General features: G+C 39.3%; 1 protein-coding gene across 3 annotated transcripts in view; it reads right to left on the bottom strand.

Annotated features, from left to right (window-relative positions):
* Positions 1–18,433, bottom strand: part of EPSTI1 (epithelial stromal interaction 1) — a 48,085-nt gene extending 29,652 nt beyond the window's left edge. Inside the window, exons 1-5 of one of the 3 annotated variants that reach the window (XM_089511013.1) lie at positions 18,225–18,433; positions 6,621–6,679; positions 4,916–4,999; positions 2,280–2,353; positions 281–364 (exon numbers count right to left, since the gene is read on the bottom strand). In XM_089511013.1, the coding sequence (XP_089367139.1) occupies positions 281–364; positions 2,280–2,353; positions 4,916–4,999; positions 6,621–6,679; positions 18,225–18,346 (423 nt within the window). In that variant the 5' untranslated portion in view covers positions 18,347–18,433. Of the gene's footprint in view, positions 1–280; positions 365–2,279; positions 2,354–4,915; positions 5,000–6,620; positions 6,680–13,374; positions 13,626–17,865; positions 17,961–18,224 lie in introns of those variants that run through there. The other 2 variants (XM_089511014.1, XM_089511012.1) reach the window with 2 other exon arrangements.
* Positions 18,434–20,118: the final 1,685 nt, after the last annotated feature.

The following is a 20,118-nucleotide window of genomic DNA, read 5'->3' as shown; positions in this document are numbered from 1 at the left end:
GGCCTCTTCCTAGCTGGATTGCCCACTCTGGAGGCAGCCCAGCTGGGATCAGACTCAGGGGACATTCATATGTCAATGCTATGTGTAAGTCAACCCAAGCTTTTGGGATCGATTTTTAACCTAATTTTTTTGACCTATACACGAGTATATATGGTACCTCATTCTTATTAAAATATTTAAAAGTAATGATGTTGTTCCTTATTCCCAAAAAAACTTCAAGCTCCTCCATATGCACCTGTGGGGACGTAAAACAACCCTGGCCAGATTATGTCTGTTTTACCTTTTCTCTCTGAATAGCTTTCTTTTTCAGAATGTCTGCTTCTTCTGCCTCCCTCTTGATTATTTCATATTTTTCTTTCTTCAGCTATCGTGAGAAAAAGCAGTGCTTATTGAAGAGACTGCATTTACTCCAACTAACATTTAGATTAGCATGTCAAGGAAGAAAAGGACAAACTGGGTTTCCAGTACACTGGGGTCTTCACTCAAATACTATGATTAACAGGGATCATGGGAAACCAGAAGTCCCAACAGTATTTGAGAGGCACGGTATGTTTACACTTAAATATTCTTACTGGGAACAAGGGTGTCATGGGAGAATCAAAAAAGATAAGGACCTGCTCCCTCCTCCTTTGAACCTGATGCAGACAGAGTCCTATCCATCACTGCATCCTTTCATGAACAGGGAGGCAGTCACACATGTTCTTCAGCTGTCATAGACCGCATCCACACTGCAGAAATAATTCAGTTTGACATCACTTTAACTGCCATGGCTCAGTGCAATGAAATTTTGCGAATTGTAGTTTGTTGTGGCACTACAGCACTCTGACAAAGAAGGCTAACTATCCTACAAAAACTACAATTCCCCAAATTCCATTGCACTGAACCATGGAAGTTAAACTTGACTCAAACTGGATTATTTCTGCAGTGCAGATGCAACCACAGCCCTCAGGTTTGTTGTTGTTAATTGCCATCAGGTTGATCCTGGCAATCCTATGAATGACCAAACTCCAAGGCCTCTGTCCTCAACTGCCTTCCTTGTTCAGGTCTTCCAGACTCATAGCTGTGGCTTCCTTGATTGAGTCTATCCATCTAGAATATGGTCTTCCTCTTTTTCTGCCACCTTCCGCTTATTAAGTGTTATTCCTTTGTTTTTGTTTTAGTGAATTATGTCTTCTGATTATATGGCCAAAGTACTATAGCCTTATTTTAGACATCACGACTTCTACAGAAAGTTCAGGTTTGATTTGCTCCAGGAACCATTTATTTGTCTTTTTAGCAGTCCGCAATATCTGCAGAACTCTTCTTAGCATCACATGTTAAATGAGTTGATTTGATTCCTATCAGCTTCCTTCACTGTCCAGTTTTTGCAATCATATATAGAAGTGGGAAATATGATGCAACAGCTAAAAAGCCAATGTGATTCTAGGTTGCATTAACAGAAGTATAGTGTCTAGATTGAGGGAAGTAATAGTAACACTCTACCCTGCTTTGGTCAGGCCTCACCTCAAATATTGGATCAAATTCTGGGCACATTTCAAAAAAGGTGTGTCCAGAGGAGGGTGACCAAAATGGTGAAAGGTCTGGAAACCATGCTGCACGAGAAGCAACTTAGGGAGCTGAGTATGTTTAGCTTGGAGAAGAGAAATTTAAGAAGTGATATGATAGCCCTGTATAAATATTTGAAGCGATGACATACTGAAGATTGAGCTAGTTTTGTTTTCTGCAGCTCCAGAGAATAGGACCCAGAGCAATGAATACAAACTAGAGGAAAAGAGCTTCCACTTCAACATTAGGAAGAACTTCCTGACAGTACGAGCTGTTTGACAATTAAACACACTCCTTCGGAGTGTGATGGATTCTCCTGGAAGTTTTTAAAGAGATATAGGGTGTCCATCTGTCAGAGGTGCTTTTATATGGTGTTCCTGCATGGCAGAGGGTTGGACTGGATAGCTATTGTGGTCTCTTCCAACTCTATGATTATATACACACACACATTCACACACTGAATAATTTCTAATATAGAAATATTATCTGTGGTAAACCCTATTTCCTTATATAAAACCGATGAGATCAAAAGGATCCTTCAGTTTACATTATTGATAACTTGGGAGCGCTATCCAAAAGGAAAAATGGTGTCTGGCTGCTCACTGAAATTATTTGTATTCTTCATATTTATTTTGTTTTACAAAGAAGAAAAGAAACCAAGTCAGACAACACAAAACACTTTTGTTCTTATTCCATGCAGTGGTTAAGGAACAGAAAGATACATTCTAGCTGACCTTTTGCTGGTATTTAGACTGCTTGTGTTCAAATAGCTGCTTCTGCCTCACTTCAGCCTCTGATGCCTTCCCACCTAGAAATGTAACACATATCAAATAAGGAGCATACTAAATTCATTCTACACAACATAATATTCAAGCAGCAGCGTTACAATATATTGTATATTAACTGATGTAGGGAGATGTCTCATCTTAAATGACCTACAAATCAGACTGAGAAATCGGATGATGCCTTTCTAGAACAGATGATCACACACTCAGAAAGGAGAGATGTAGTAGTGATAGGTGACTTCAACTATACTGATATTTGCTGGAAGCCAAACTCAGCCAAAACTTTAAAATTTAGCAAACTCCTCACTTGCCTGGAAGACAATTTCATTGTTGAAAAGGTGGAAAAGACAAGCTATTTTAGATCTGATCCAAGCCAGCAGGGAGGACCCAATAAATGGGGTGCAAGTGATGGGACCCTTAGAAAGGAGTAATCATGTTCTCCTTGTTATACAGTGGAAAGGAGAACCCAAGCATAGTCAGACACTCATTCCAGACTTTAGGAAAGGTGATTTCAGCAAACTTAGGGAAATATTCGGAGTGATCCTATGGTCAAGAATATAAAAAAAAAGGAGTTCAGAACAGATGGGAGTTTCTCAAAAGGGAGATGCTGCTTTGATTCTGTGTTCCTGCATGACAGGGAGTTGGATTGGATTGCCTTTGTGGTCTCTTCCAACTCTATGATGCTATGAAATACAAGAGTTTTCCTTCCTATCTCATTAAAATGGGTGGAGTGGCTTTTGAAACCTGAACTACAGAATGGTGTCTTTGCCAAAAAAATGTCAAGTTCTATATCTAGTTTTGTATTTGAGAATGTTAAACAAGTACATGAGATTAAATAGAGGCTTCATTTTAGTCTTTTAAACAAAACTAGAAATCTGCATTGGTTCACCTTATGCGCTCTCTGTCCTCCCCAATGGTGTTCTTACCATTTTCTGAAGACAGGGGTTTTATTGAGGCCCATGCTCTCTTATCAGAATCACCAAAACCTGCCAGATCTCACAGAGGTCCAAAGTACACGATAGGAAAATGGGCAAGTTGCACCATTGCAACTGGTAGCTTTTATTTTTCAAAAATTGAACTGCAGTGAATTCATAAAAATAAGTCTGGCTCCCTTAAAAAAACTAATTTAAGTATTTGTTTGTATCAGTGCCTCCCCGATGAGTTTTTTTTAAATTTTCCAGGAGATCATTGGCTCTTTTGTCATATTAATTTAGCTCCCTGCCTTAAGTTAATGCTGCTCCATCAAGACTGATTTATGGCCTGAAGTACATGCTTTTATATTTTATAAGACCTTTTATTAATATTGTAAGCTGATTTGAGTTCATTTGGGGCACAAGCTTTAAATAAGCACAGCAAGGAAACCAATAATTAATTCTCACAACAAATTTTGGAAAATAAAGCTGATACAGGAACAATTTATAGAAGCTGATCAAATACCAAATGGAAGGCTATTCACTACTAAGCTCCTAATAAAACAAATAAAAATTGTGCACAGGAAACCTTTCATTAGCAAAGAGCATTGCTGAAAGATGTGCTTGGGATACTGTTGTTGTTGTTATGCTGTGTGGGCCCAACGTTCCAGCTAATTCCAGCTAATTATTGGCCTGTTACAGACTGCCAAAATAAAGCTGCTTCGGGTCTCTTTGGAGGTATGCTGTTTAAATGATGCATGCATCCTAAGAATCCGGAAGCTGCACCAAAGCTGCCCTCCAGTGCTTAGGAATGGAGTGTGGCTTTGGCGCGACCTCCAGACTCTTAGGACCCATGCATCATTTAAATAGCATAGCTCCAAAGAGACCCGAAGCAGCTTTATTTTGGCAGTTTGGAACAGGCCATTGAAAAGGAATGCTCCAACAGCACCCCAATATGGAAAACCCAGGTTTCTGTTATGTTAAAAGATGTACTATAAATCACCCCCCCCCAAATACTGCTGAATCAGCTCTTGAGGCCAATATTCATCCCTGGTTCCATATTTCATTATTGGTTGCCATCAGAAGGAATGGCAACCAAAAATGAAGTATGGAGCTGAGGAAATACTTCACTCTACCTGTACTACAATTCTGAACTTTCAGGTAAGAGTTTATGAAACACAATATATGATTGACTCAGTACAAAAATGACCTATTGCCTCCACAATCACTTGATGCAATTTGATCAAGAAATCTCATCAGGTGTTTCTCAAATTATTTACAGTATGAGCCTCCAGTACTTATTGCCTAGGCTACATCACTGAAGTAACAACGGATTCTGTATTCTTATTTGCTTTTATGCTTGGTTCCATAGATTAGCTAGAGAATAAACCTGGCTCACTACCTGCTATAGACGGACAGTACTTCAATACTTAAGGGAACTCCCATAGTATTTATTCAAGGTTATCTAGCATGCCATATAAGGCTTCAGCAAAGAAGAGTTCTGATTATTTATCCAGCAACATTTCCATTTCCTCAAGTACAGCAAGTTTTAATTCTCACAAAATTTAAGCACTGAAACATGATTTACATTTTTAGCTCAGTATGCTAAGAGAAAGCAGCATCTTACTGGCATTTTGGATGTCTTTAAGAAATGCCTCAGGGATGGCTACTTACCCAGTTTCTGGGGCGGCAATCTAATCACTCCTGGCCTGTGCTGTTCCTTCCACTTTGCTAGGTCCTCCAGCTCTTTATTAGCAACTGAAATATAGTAAGTAAAGCAAGGAGGAAAAAGTACCAATGAGAACATTATTTTATGACAGGCATGAAAACAGAGGAAGAAAAAAAATGGCTCCTGAAGGATCAGGAAGAATCCAAAGCGCCATCAACAGTAGGCTCTTCCACCCACAGGTTCCCACCAATTCATCTACATAATCCAGGCTAGTGTGACAACTCATAGATAAAGGATATAGCACAGGATACATACAAAGAAAAGTAGTTCTGGGTGTCTCATGCAAACAAGTGGTCTATTCTGAGGTCAACTGGCTTAACACATTTGGACTGTACTTCTTAAAAAAAAGTATGATGGCAGGAACCCTGTTGGTGTGCTACATTGCACTTTTGAAGACATTATTAATGGTTCTCCTATTTAAAAGGTTTATGACTGGAAGCATCGGCACTACATACAATCTTGACACTCAGACCATGCTGCAATTTTTTAAAGGGGGGAATCAATAGCGAGCTGCAAAAATATTTACAGACATAAATATCCTAACATTTTTTATTATCTTGTCCACTACCAGAAAGAATTTCAATTAAAAATAAGGAACAACCCTAAAAATGTTATCAAAGCTTAGAAAAATTGGTTTAAAAGTGTAACTCGTCAAAGGATTATTTTTTTTATTTTTGGTTGACATTTTGCAGTACTTGCAGAGGGCACTGAAACAGGAGTGAGAAGCACTCAGTTTATTTATTGAATTGTATATGTCTATTTGTTTCCACTAAGTGTCCAAAAGCCAAGCTTTGGCATCTATTTGCACAGAAAGCTACTACTTAAAAATGCCTTGGTGTGCTATGCTGGCATTAACTACACCAGCCTAGGCAATGGTACTAAGAAGAAAAAGGCTGCAGCAGGCACAGAGGATGTGAAGGAAGGAAGACATCAGAGAAACTGACAAGATCTGCTGACCCACAACAGCCTATCATTCCATCTGGAAAAATATGCACCCATTAATGTAATGCTCCCACAAGATTCCAACCTATCATCTAAATGAAAAAGTGAACTTTTCAATCAATTTTTGTAACAGGAGCTTATATTAGGGAATAATTTATGAAATCAATGGAACTCATTTTAAAGTGGACATGTTCCCTGTTAATCACCATGAGAATTTTACAGATCCATCATGAGAATCTGTAAGATTTTAAGAAAAGCAACAGACATATCTGATTTACTACATCAGTGTTTTGATATAAATATCAGATGCAGAAGTGAGGTTCAACTTCACATGATGCTTTTAAGGATGGAATGGAATCACCTTTAAAGCTACACCTACATGCAAGTGAATCAAAGGGCTACCTACATATACCTACCAGTGGTGCAGTTTGTTAAAAGCTAACCTAGGCCTGCTCACAGATCTAAAAATGATATAATTTTGGTGTATTAAACCATTAATTCACTGATCCATCTAGGTCTGGATTAATGAAACATAATCCAGATGGTATGTAAATAGACTGCCTTTTTGGGGAGGAAGAACCTGCCAGTATGACAGAGTATTAAATATCAGGGAAGCTTCTCCTCATGGCCAGACACTATATGTAGCACCTAAGTGCTATACACTATACAGAATTCAATTAGCAGACCAATATCAAACTATGTACTTACTTTTCTGTAACTGATCCCTCCTTGTTGGATTTGGGGCTATCACAACATATGCACCCGCACTACAGAGACAAAGAGGGGGAGGAAGAACATTATTACATACCTAAATAACCTTATGTAAGTTACCTTAAAACTCACTATATATGTTACTTGTATGGTTTAAAACAGGGACATTATGGCTTAGCAGTAAAGATGCTAACTCTGGCGATCGCAAGGTCAGCAGTTCGAGACCCAGGCACTGCATGACAGAGTGAGCTCCCATCACTAGTCTCAGCTTCTGCCAACCTAGCAGTTCGAAAGGATGTAAAAGTACAAGTAGATAAATAGGTACCACTCCAGTGGGAAGGTAACAGCATTCTGTGCAGTCATGCTGGCCACATTATCACAGAGTTATTTTTCATGACGCTGACTCATTGGCTTAGTAATGCAGATGAGCACCACCTACAGTCAGACACAACTAGATAAACTTGTCAGTGGGGAAACCCTTTATCTTTAACCTTTATAGTTTAAAACAGAATTTCATTATAAAGACCTACGACTTTATATAGAGATTTGGATAACAACTCTAGATTAAGGCATGGTCACCAAGATTTTGGGGATGTGGTGTAGAATGATGCAATGCTCTACATGTTTTATGAATGTAACTGTCATCCTCCTTAGCCAACATAGCCAGTAGTAAGGAATGCTGAGAGTTGCAGTCCTATCACCTCTGACTCCCACTTCTGCTTTAGGCACTGAATTAATTCTTTTGAAAGAATTAGTGAACTGTCATCTCTTGCTTGCCAATTTAATTGGTTCTTGTTCCTCAAGCTCAAATGAACAGCTTACATGTTTAAGTTAAAATTTATGTGCTGATATGGAAAAAAACTGACTTGCCAAAAACCTATAGAATCCTAGGCTTCTAAAATTAATCTGGAGCAGTATTCTTGTTACTCTGCATCTCACGTATGTTAGCCAAATGTATATAAAGGTTAAAAATATGACAGGTTGGTTTTGACAAAACCTATGGTTATGTACAGTTTTATAAAGATTTTTTTTGTAATGAAATATTTGTATTTTTAACCCAGTGTATAAATAAATGAACCTGTCATGTAACTTTTCTGTAAAAAGAAAGAAAAAAAAAGAAAGACAACCAGTTTGATAAGACTTTGAGACCTGAAGAGAAGAAACTGGCCTAACCTTTTCTGTTTCAGACTGGTTACCAGAAAAATTCCTTCTATGAGTTGGCAAACTTGAGCAGGGCAGGTGGTAACAGGGAGACTAGAGATCTGTCATTTGTAGAATCATCATAAATTGTTGACTTGAAGGCTATTAATAGCAACCACAACTTTTACAACAAGCATATCTCATTTTAGGTCAGGTGTTATTGCTAGACTATAACTCTTAACATCACAAAGCTATGGAATCCATGCTAGCTGGAGTTGCCAGGAGCCTGCTTTTTTATTATGATATGGGCTCCATCCTCTCACCAGCCAAAATCTGGGCTTTCTCCTTGGCTTTACTCAGATACCTGACTGTTTTATTTAAAGATTTGACAGCTGTATATCAATACATAATTATGCCATATAGTTATGACATTCAGTATTAGGAGCCAAGGACACATATGAGGTGATAATTTTAGCTTAGTCTTCCTTCACTTAAACTCACCTCTAGTAGTTTGGACTGACAGAACTGAACATGGATGTTCCATCTCCAACAACCTTACCTAGGTTGTTGTCTGTCTTCAAGTTATTTCCAACTTATGGCAATCCTAAAACAAACTTAACATGGGGTTTTCTGAAGCAGAGAGTGTGCAACTTGCCCATGGTCACCTCGTGGGTTTCCATGGGTGAACAGGGATTTGAACCTTGCTCACCAGAGTCACAGGAAGGTCCCATGAATAAAAAGCCATGGGATAATTCCTCTTTATTCATGGAATAATGACATGATTATTGCATGGAATAATGACGTGATTATCAGATGATATGACATCATCTGATAATCTTTGAATAATTGCGCAATAGTGATAGGTGCATACCACGATGCTCCCATCACTTTTGCCCATGTGAACATCTCCATAGTCCACCACTAAAATCCCTATGCCACGCTGGCTTTATATCTGTAGTTGTAACTCCTGACAAGTCTCCAAAATGGCAACAGAAATGCCATACCACAAGGAGAGGAAAAGAAGTGGTTAAAGTACCAGTACAAACACTTCTGCTGTAGGAAATAATGCACTTTTATTTCCCAGAACAAAACTTACAGCTAGATGATAATAATCTGTCTCCTGCTACCTACTTCCAGCAGCAGAGCTCCCTCTCAGAATGGGTAAATTCTCATTATATTTTCATGGCAGCAAAGTTAAAGATAAAGACTTGTGTAGTTTTGGGTAATAGAAAAAGATAGATTCTAGTTTTCTTAGATACTAGAAAGCTATGGCATTCACAAGAATTGTCAGCACACTGGGTAAATGCCATAAATCTTATTTTATTATGCATACAGAGGATTCTAGACATAGTTCAGTCCACAGAACTTTATTTAACACAACGGCCTTTTTGCAAAATTTACCAAAACAAGGAGCAAATACATTTAACCCTTTGCAGAACATCCTTTTAGTCACAACGACAGAGCTGGGCTGTAGCAGTATCTTCTATTGTAAATACTGTCACAATTTTTTTCACTGTAAAAGACGGCACATCTGCAATTTTAAGAGGCAGGCTTAAAGTTCTTTATAGTGTTTATATTATCTTAACCGGATTTCCAGAAAATACTTACAGTATCAATATTTAAGGGGAAATGCAAAGCAATGGTACGTACAGGCATGGAAACCACTGGGTGACAAGTCACACTCTCTCAGCCTCAGAGGGGAGCAAAGGCAACCTACCCCCGAACAAATCTTGTGAAGAAAACCCTGTGATAGGTTCACTTTAGGATCACCATAAATCAGAAATGACTTGAAGGCATGCAACAGCAGCAATCAAAATGATCCATGAATAGGCACACAGAAAGAAGACATTTATAAGACCAGTAAAGGTAAAGGAGATAGAAAAGGATGTTCTGTTTTGGTGGTACTTCTTGTTTATATAATGTGAATACCAGTACATTAAGTTCGGCTCTGAATGCAACTATGTGCTAAAGTTATTAAAGCACATGTTATATATAAAAGCATGAAAGACAGTTTAACCAAGTTTACCTATGCTTAGTTATCTGCTGCACTGTACATTTCTTTTCTCTTCCTATCTCTTTTCAGTATGATTTAGTTGCATCACTGAAACATTTCTAGATTCATTATGTACTATTTCATTAAAACAGAGATCTCTCTGATCTCATAGTTCATCAACAAGGTGTGACTGTGCGACAGTCTCTAAAGTCTTTATTATGGGCATAGTCAACCTTGGGATTTCCGACGTTGTACAAGTCCTCAACCTACTTTCAAGTGAGATCTCTGAAGGCAAGCCCTTAACTCCAACAGGAGTAATGAGTCCCTCCGTCAGCGTCTGCTCAGCAGGAAGAAAGAAAATGGGTGGCCTCACCTACTTTTGACTCTGGCCCTGCCATGCAGCCCTGGACATTTCAACAGAGGCAGTATGGGTCTCAACAGGGGGGAAAAAGTTTCATTTCTCTGACAGAGAGTTGTTTTCAATGATTAACAATCTCATTCCAGATCACAGTACATGGTGTGGTGACCCCTCCCTAACTTTCAATATGGAAAGGTATAGACTATATTACTCAGTCCCTGTAACCAGTCCTTAGCTCCTGCCCACATTAATTCTCATGGACTAATTCTCATTGTCACAATAAGACATTTAGGCCCAGTCCTTCTCTTCCCCTTCCAGAAGTCACAAATTGTGCTAGAATGGGATTGTCTCATTACTTTTGTTTCTTTTCATTGTTAGAGAAGTAAAAAAAAAATAACAAGACCATTTTCAGTCGAAGGATTCATTTAAGTATACTTCATGTTTATGGATTGTTGAGATACAGGGAACAGTATTCATTTTGAGCACAGTTATATAGCAAGAGTGCTATTGTGTTAAATACGTGTTGTTCCCTAATTCACTTAAAGGGATAGTTTTGTGGCTGCTACAGGAACAAATGTTAAAATACTTATGGTCAGGACTAACCCAGGCCCTGAGATTTCAGGCCAAAATCTGAGACTTCAGCTGCTTCCGCACTGCAGAAATAATCCAGTTAGACACAGCTTTAAGTGCTATGAAATTCTGCGAACTGTAGTTTTCTGAGATATTTGGCTTCTCTGCCAGAGTCCTCTGGTGCAACAACAAACTACAATTCCCAGAATTCCCTCGCATTGAGCCAAGGCAGTTAAAGGGTTACAATGACTCTTTTAATATGGGGGAATACATCATTAGCAGAGCTTGGAAAAATTGCATGGCCTGCAATAGAAATCCCTACAAACTACAAGCTCCAGAATTCCATAGCATTAAACCATGGCAGTTAAAGTGGCGTCAAACCAGATTATTTCTGCAGTGCAGATGCAGCCTGCAGTTACTGAAGGTGAAACCATCAGAAAAACAGCGATTTATTATCCAGAGGCCTATTGAGCTCTTTCTTCTGAAATACAGCCTACAGCACCTGGTATTCATTTCTGTAATGCCTAAAGGCTCCAGATGCTGCCTGATCTTGGAAGCTAAGCAGGGTCAGCCCTGGTTAGCACTTGGATGGCAGACCGCCAAGGAATCCCAGGTTTTGTAGGCGGTATTTCAGAGGAAAGAACTGGCAAAAACACCTCTTGAGTATTCCTCGCCTAGGAAAACCCTTTGCAATCCCCACTTAACCTTTCCTGAGTTTTCCACCTGTTCCTCTTCTCAACTAACCTCCCATTTCTGCCCCACAGTGAGAACTTCAGGATCAGAATTCAAAACGACTATAAGAAAGAATTGGGCTAGAACTAACAAAACGTGATGTTTTAAATAATACTTTTTAAAGTGCTTTTATCTTTTTTAATTGTATTTTTTTTTTTTTTGCAAAAAAGCAAGTAATCAGTTTTAATATTGCAATAGTTGAGTTCTACTTGACAGGTATGTTTTTAATTGTACCGTGTTTTTAAAACTATAAGCCCCTTTGACTCCCAATGTTGGGGGGAAAGTGGGATATAAGAGAAGACTATTTGAGAGACCGTATCTCCCCATATGAACCTGCCAGAGTCCTAAGATCTTCAGGAGAAGGCTTTCTTTCACTCCTACCACCATCACAGTCTGGCTTGGTGAGGATATGAGAGGGCCTTTTTGGTGGCTGCTCCCAACTCCTACAATGCACTTCCATGGGAGGCTAAACTGGCCTCCTCTTTGCTTTCCTTTCAAAGACGTTCTTATTCAGGCAGGCTTTTAATACACAATTATGAAGTGCCTTTTATATGATGTGTGTGTGTGTGTTATATGGGGTATGCATTGTAACTTTTAATGTATGTAATTCTATACTGCTCTTAAGCTTCAATGTTTTGGAAACGCTGACTCTAAATTCTTTTTAAAAGCTTCTATATTGTGAGCAGCCTTGGGTCCCTTTCTGAGAGAAAGGCGGCATAACAGTGACGTAAATTAAATGCATAACAACAACATCATGGGAGTTTCACGTGAAGGATTTCTAGAGTTCATCCCATGAGTATCCTGGAAAAAACGCATCATTACGCGAAACGAGTTCACACGACGTTGCACAAAACCGGCCATTAAAGTGGTCACACAGAAGCATTAACAAGCATCTTTTTACTTTCAGGATTTCAGCAACATTGCATTTCCGATATCACTATCTGCACCATCGCATGCGATAATCATTCGTGCAATTCCTCGCCATTTTCGCTTTATTTGCGGGATTGCTTGAAATGCGCTTTAATCTCTCTTTAATGCTGAAATTGGCCCTAGTGTGATAAAGTCCATAGAGTCTATAGTGCCCCGGGGTTGATGCCATATTGCAAAGGAATTACCCTGTCCGCACTGGAGAAATAATCCGTTTTGACACCACTTTAACTGCCCTGGCTCCAGGCTACGGCATTTGGGGGATGTCAGTTTGTTGGGAAGCGTTCCCAGGCATTGCGTGACTATTATTTGTTACTTGATGTTTTTAATTTGTTGCGTGCTTTACTTTATTGTACCCTTTCCTATATTGTTATGTATTACTTATATGTATTATGCTATTATTTCTTAGATTGTATGCCATGGGCAGGTTTACTTTATTTTATTGTTTGTATGCATAGCGCTGTGTAAATCTACAGCGCTATATAAATAAAGCATAATAATAATAATAATAATAATAATAATAATAATAATAATAATGGGGCACCAGAAGACTCTAACAGAGAAGGCTAAAGATCTCACAAAACTACACATAACTCACAAAACTACACCTAGCTTGCAAAACTACAAATCCCAACATTGCATAGCACTGAGCTATGGTTAAAAGTGATGTCAAGCCGGATTATTTCTGCCTCCTGGACCACACAACCAACTCCAACTCCCAGAATCCCATAGCCTTGAGTCAGGAAGAGTTTAAAAGTGGTGCCAAACCGGATGATGTCTCCAGTGTGGATGCAGCCTATTATTATTTATTGTTATTATTATTGTTGTTGTTGTTGTTATTATTATTATTATTATCCAGAGACCTATTGCTTGTTATCCAGAGACCAGGATCCAGTCTGGTGCCCCAGCAAATGACCATGCCCAAAACTCCAGTTTGCTGGAGCCAGGGCAGTTAAAGCGGTGCCAAACCGGTTCATTTCTGCAGTGTGGATGCCTCTGACTGGCAAAAGCTCCCTGGAAATGTGACTTACGGCTGCTCCCCGGGCGGGGCTTGGTCCCTGGTGTCCTCCTGGTCATAAACCCGGGGCTCCTGGGACTCTTCGCCTGGACAGGGGCAATCCCTGGCCCCAGAGCCCCGGGGTCCCCAGGGGGAAGCAGCCCCTTCCCTGCTGATGCTGCTGCTGGTTCTGCTTCTAGCCCAGCTCATGGCTCCTGCCTTGGTCTCCACTCAGCAAGAATGAACCAGGCTCAGGCTGCTGGCAACTTTGTTCCCTCTCTTTCCTTTTGGAAACGAAACTGCAACTGGACAGCTTTGGCTTGGAGTTAGTTTCAGTTCTTTGGCGGGAAGCTGGGCCTTTTCACACTGTTTATTATTACTGGCCCCACCTGCCTCAGTTCTGCTCCTGGAAGCCATTTGTTTGCTCTCCATTAAAGGAGCAGGAGACATGTGAAACCACTCTAGTAATAATAATACTATTATTATTATTTTTTATTATTACTTTATTATAGAACCACCAAAAACAAGACATAAAATATATAGCTTAGCATAACAACCACAAAACGATGCAGAAAACAAGGACCACAACATAACAATATGCTCAAGTTCACTCACTTCCAAGACAAAATCCCATATGACCCAGTTCCCTAGTTTACCTGCGTTCCTCCAAAATGTCATTGATAAACCTCTTGGCACACAAAACGATGCTTTTTTAGATTTAATACACAATATCAGGATTTAATGTTACAAAAAAAAAATGATCAAAGCAAAACCAACCTTCTTTTAATTAATAACCACATTTATTTTTATCCCGCTTCTCCAGACAGATCGAAGCAGATAACAATAAAAACGTTATAAAACCGTAGTAACTTTGGCTGCATCCACACGGTGGACACAATCCACTTTGACACCTCTTTAATTGCCATGGCTCAATAGTATTGAATTCTGGAAAAGTGTAGTTTGTTGGGGCACCAGAGCTCTCTAACAGAGAAGGTTGAACATCTCATGAAACTACGGGAAGTTACAGACTGCCAAAATAAAGCTGCTTCGGGTCTCTTTGGAGGTATGCTGTTTAAATGATGCATGGGTCCTAAGAGTCCGGAGGTTGCGCCAAAGCCACACTCCATTCCTAAGCACTGGAGTGCAGCTTTGGTGCAGCTTCCAGATTCTTAGGATGCATACATCATTTAAACAGCATACCTCCAAAGAGACCCAAAGCAGCTTTATTTTGGCAGTCTGTAACAGGCCTACGAATCCCAAACTTCCATACTACTGAGCCAGGGTGGTTAAAAGCGATGTCAAACCAGGTTGTTTCTGTCAGTGTGGATGCAGCCCCAAGTTACTGAGGCTGACATTGAAACCATCAGCCAAACTGATTTGTTATCCAGAGACCTATTGTTTATTATGAAGAGACGAGGTCCCAACAAACTACACTTTCCAGTAACCCATACCATTGAGCCATGGCAACTGAAGCAATGCTATAGAATCATATTAGAGCTGGAAGAGACCCCCCCTGCCACACAGGAACTCAGAATCAAAGTGTCAAACTGGATTGTGTCCACAGTGTGGATATGGTTTCTTGTTAAGTCTTAAATATAACACAAAGCTGTGGAGTTTGGGGGTGCATAGACTGTCTCTCCTGAAAGAGAACACCTTACTTTGATTTACCTGCATATGGGATCACTCTGGCCTAGAGCTGATAGGTTCAACCATAAGGCCAGAACTTGGGGAGCATAGGGTTCAAATCCTCCCTCACCAGTGTGACCCTGGAAAAGTTTCTCAGCCTCAGGGGGAAACAATGGCAAACCCTTCCAAAATAAAGCTTGCTAAGAAACCCTTCTGATAGGATAGCTGCAACTTGGAGTCAATTTGAAGACACAGAAGAACAGTAGGGTTGGCAACTTCTTTTGTTTCCTTTTCCTTTTTTAATCTCTTTTCTTTCTTACTTTTTGCTCAGATGCCTGATGTTTTTAGTAATCATTAACAGGTGGAAGAAGTTCAAGTGGGGATTTTCCTGACAAGCAGGCAGTGAAATGGGCTCAGTTTTATTTCTGCAGCCTGTGCAGCTCTTAAGAAGACTGCTCTTCTTCCATTTCCTAGCACATCTACATTCCTATTCAAGAACCTTCAAGTACATACTCTTCAGCTGTCCTGATCTGGCAGGGACAGTACCAATTACGCCTTTATCATCCCACTTTTTCAGCTGCTTTTAAAAGGTCCCAGTTTCTCTCTCCTCTTCTTACTTGTCCCTTTTGTTCTCAGCTTACTTCAGTTGCTGAAAACTGAATTGTGCATTGTTTGAGGAACCTAATGGTCAGAAAACCATTTTTAAAATGTACAAAATGTTTCTTTCACATGGAGCTGCTCAAAGAATGTAGCTAGGGCTGGAATGGTCCGTAGCTGGTATTGGCTGTGACAGCATCCTTTTATTTAGAAAGCAATTAGGCATTAGCCACTACTGAGTCCCTATGTTGGGACAAAGGTGGGATATATAAGAAAATAATAATAATAATAATAATAATAATAATAATAAGACATGTATATAGTTGTACATGTTCATTTTTAAATATTTGACTTCATAAAAATTTGTGACAAAACAGAAGTATGGTAGAAAAAAAAGAATTGTGTGCTTAACATATGACCATTAAAAGGATGGAGGACATGTAGGGTCTAAAATTACCTAGCTGCTAGTTTGGCAACATGAGCTTTCATAAACTTCAGTCTATTTCCTCAGATGCAAAACTGTTGATGCTAACAAGAGGAAAAACACTAATCTGTACTCCTTGGAGGAAGGCTGGAGATGGTAATAAATAAATAAAATGTTGAAATAGCAATGCTGAAAGTCATGCAAAACAACAACACATTTTCTTCTTCCAGGGGAATACATCTTAGTTCTTTCCATTTCAAGTTAACCTTGCCAAAATTTGGTCCAGAATATTAATATTTTATCTTGTTGTGCTTGGCATATTACAAACTGGGTATCGTTTCCACTGAAACTTCTTCTGGAGCTTGTACTATTAAATATGATTCTTCACATGCAGTCAGTTTTCAGGCTGAGGAGGTTGCCTTGTAGGTGCGTGAACAAAATCAATTAAATTTAATTTAATTAAATTTAAAAAGTGAAAGAAAATGACCACTGAACTACCTGTATATGCTTTTTTGGGTTTTCTTTTGCAATTTCTACATGAAAGAGGTGACATTTGCACGTTTTGAAAATTAGTTTTATTTTTCTGTTAGAAATATAGTACAGTTGGCCCGTCTTATACACTGATTTTTTATATACATGGATTCAAACATCCACAATTTGAAAATGTTAAAAAAAAAGTATAAATGTCAAATATCAAACCTTGATTTTTCATTTTTTATAAGGGACACCATTTTGCTATGTCATTATATTTAATCGGACTTGAGCATCCACGGATTTTGTTATCCACGGGGGATCTTGGAATCAAACCCCAGCAGATAACAAGGGTCCACTGTAGAAGTATATATCTTGTTTTGGGGGGGAAATTAATGTAATTAATAATAATAACTTTATTACGGCCATTTGGCCAGCACATTTAAGCCATTGGTAAGAAGCAGGGCAGTTAACTTATAGCATTTCTGTATGTGTTTTAATGTAGTTTAGTGTTTAGCTTAATAGCTTTCTAGATGCGTAATATGTGTCTTATGTCCTATGTTTTGTTTGTTTATGTGTATTTTATTATATACTAATTCAGTAGAAATTTTAAAGGAAAAAGAAGAAATATGTTCATTTTGGTGGGACATATGAATTTAGCTCCTTATTCTATGAACTGTTTTCTTTTATGATTGTCTCCTCTATTTGGTGTGTTGTGTGCCTTGAAGTTGTTTCCAACTTACGGCAACCCAAATGAGGTTTCCTTGGCAAGATTTGTTCAGAGGAGGTTTGCCATTGCCATTGCTTTCTCCTAAGGCTGGGAGCATGTGACTTGCCCATGATCAGCCAGTGAGTTTCATGGCCAAACTGGGGATCGAACCCTGGTCTCCAGAGCTGTAGTCCAACACTAAAACTACTATACCACACTGGCTCTAGTGAATCATTCCTCCCTCCAAAAATATTTTACTTGTCCAACCTTGTTGTTGGCCTCTTGTTCCTGAGATGTGTTTCAATCTCCCAGATCCACTATATAATATGACCGGGTGCTATGGATGTGTGCAAGACAAATGAAACTAATTCAGTATTTATCATGGGAAATATGATAGTGCACACATATTATGAAATTGGTAAGCTTTCAGGGTTCCTAAACCCAGGTTGGAAAAGAATTCCCCCAGAGCTCATCTTCTTCTTCTCTATATAAAATGTAAATGTTCGTTTGTTCAATATCTTAAATCTCCTAAAGTTCTTTACCGATTGCTTTGAAATGTTGACACAATGTTCCATTCAAATACATTGATGTTTTTTAATATACATATACCTACTATTATAAAGATGTCACACCTGTGATTGGTACAAATGTTTTTTAAAAAAACAGTGCTATCTGTCAGACATAACAGCAACACACACCATACTAAATATTCTGTTGGCATTTGCAGTCACCATCAACAAAGCTCAGAATTGTGCGGTTTAGATCTAAACACGGATTGCTTCTCACATGGACAATTGTATGTTGAGTGTTCTAGAGTCGGCAAACCAGACAATCTCTACAGACAATGGAACAACAAAAAATATTCTATGCCCACAAGCATTGTAAAATTAAGTATTTCAGAAACATACACTTTCTCTTTTCTTTCTTTTTCATTTAACCAGACTGAGCCACAGCAATGCGTGGATGGGTACAGCTAGTAAATAATACTAAGGAGAGCTGATGAAGAGGGGAATACACAGAGGGATTCCTAAGTCTTTAAGAGGGACCAAAGACTCACGTTTTCTTTGATGCATTGCCATTTGCATGGTAAGCTAACACCCCCTTAACTTTGTGGCCTTTCTTCACTTTATGATCTTTTCTTGCCTCTAGGTTTAATGGTGCCAGAAAAACCTGGGGCATTTTAGCAGAAATTGGTTATACTCAAACAACAATCTAAATTTCTGACAGGTTTGGTGGACATCATGGAGTTTGCTTCCTTGCCTTCCAACTGCCTGGATTTTAAAATAATATTTGCCTGAATTCCTAGAAGTGAACATTCTGTTTGGAAGCTTCAAGAAGATGGGCAGCTCCTAGTACTATTGGGCCCAAACAGACAGGCCAAAATAAAGCTGCTTCGGGTCACTTTGGAGGTATGCTGTTTAAATGATGCATGCATCCTAAGAGTCCAGAAGCCACACCAAAGACATGCTCCAGTCCTAAGGACTAGAGTGCACCTTTGGCACAGCTTCTGGCCTCTTAAGATGTGTGTGTCATTTAAACAGCATACCTCCAAAATGACCCAAAGCAACTTTATTTTGGCCTGACTATTCAGGCCCATTAACTATTATAATACTACCTAGTAATTGCTCTTCTCTTCTCCCCTAAACTACTAACAGAATAGTGTCATCCCTGCTATTATTTAGAGGTATTGTTCATGTTTCATGGATGCATCTCTCACCACAATCCAAGTAATGGACACAAGAAAGCTTTTATGAGTGAGACAAAAGTCCAATTGTCACCGCACCTAAGCTATCTTTTTCTTAAGCATTGTAAAAATATATTATTTAATTAAAAAAACCCACTTATTAAAAGACAATGACTCAGGCCTGTTACAGACTGCCAAAATAAAGCTGTATCGGGTCTCTTTGGAGCTATGCTATTTAAATGATGCATGGGTCCTAAGAGTCCGGAGGTCGCGCCAAAGCCCCACTCCATTCCTTAGCACTGGAGTGCAGCTTTGGTGCAGCTTCCGGATTCTTAGGATGCATGCATCATTTAAACTGCATACCTCCAAAGAGACCTGAAGCAGCTTTATTTTGGCAGTCTGTAACAGGCCTCAGTTTCTGTCCTTGGACGAAGGGAGCATCTGTCCAGGAAAACATGCTGAAAATTGACGGATGCATTCACATTGGAGAAATAACATGGTTTGGCACCACTTTAACTGCCCTGGCTCAAGACTATGGAATTCTGGGAGTTGGAGTTGGTTGTGGGTCCAGGGCAGAGCCTTGAGACAGGGCATTTAATGCAATGCCAAACCGGGTTATTTCTCATGTGGATGCAGCCAAAGATGGATATTGTTGGATATCTGTGTTAAGACTGGTCTGAGAACTGCATGGGTTATTTTTAATGCCTTTTCAAATGTTTATGTCCATGTTTATTTGTTAGATTTGTTAACACAAATATTTCAAAAGAAAAAGAAGCTGGAGAAGCGTCTTTTCTAAACAGTTCCCCCGAAACACACTGCAGAAATAATCCAGTCTGAGACTGCTTTGACTGCCCTGGCTTAGTGCTAGGGAATCCTGGGAACTGTAGTTTGTTGTGGCACCACAGCTCTCTTTGACAGAGAAGGCTAAATGTCTCACCAAACTACAGCTCCCAGGATTCCCTAGCACTGAGCCAGGGAGATTAAAGTGGTGTCAAACTGGGTTATTTCTGTAGTGTGTTAAGGCGAATCTCTCATAGGGCCGTCTTGACAATTATTTCCTCTGAGGCTGAGAGAGTGTGACTTAGTGGGATTTCATGACAGAGTGGGAATCGAGAGTGATACTCCAGCGCTCAAACCACTAGGCCACAGTGTTGTTGTTGTTGTTGAAGACTACAAAAATCTTGCCCTATTGCCTTTCTCTACAGTCACAGTGGTTTTCTGTTGTGGCCTCAGATGTTGTTGGACTTCAATACCCAGAAGCCCCAGC

This window comes from Sceloporus occidentalis, unplaced genomic scaffold (assembly GCF_023333645.1).
Source record: "Sceloporus occidentalis isolate IW3139 unplaced genomic scaffold, rSceOcc1.0.p SCAF_2, whole genome shotgun sequence".
Taxonomy (NCBI): domain Eukaryota; kingdom Metazoa; phylum Chordata; class Lepidosauria; order Squamata; family Phrynosomatidae; genus Sceloporus; species Sceloporus occidentalis.
This window is presented reverse-complemented; position numbering and strand designations above follow the sequence as displayed.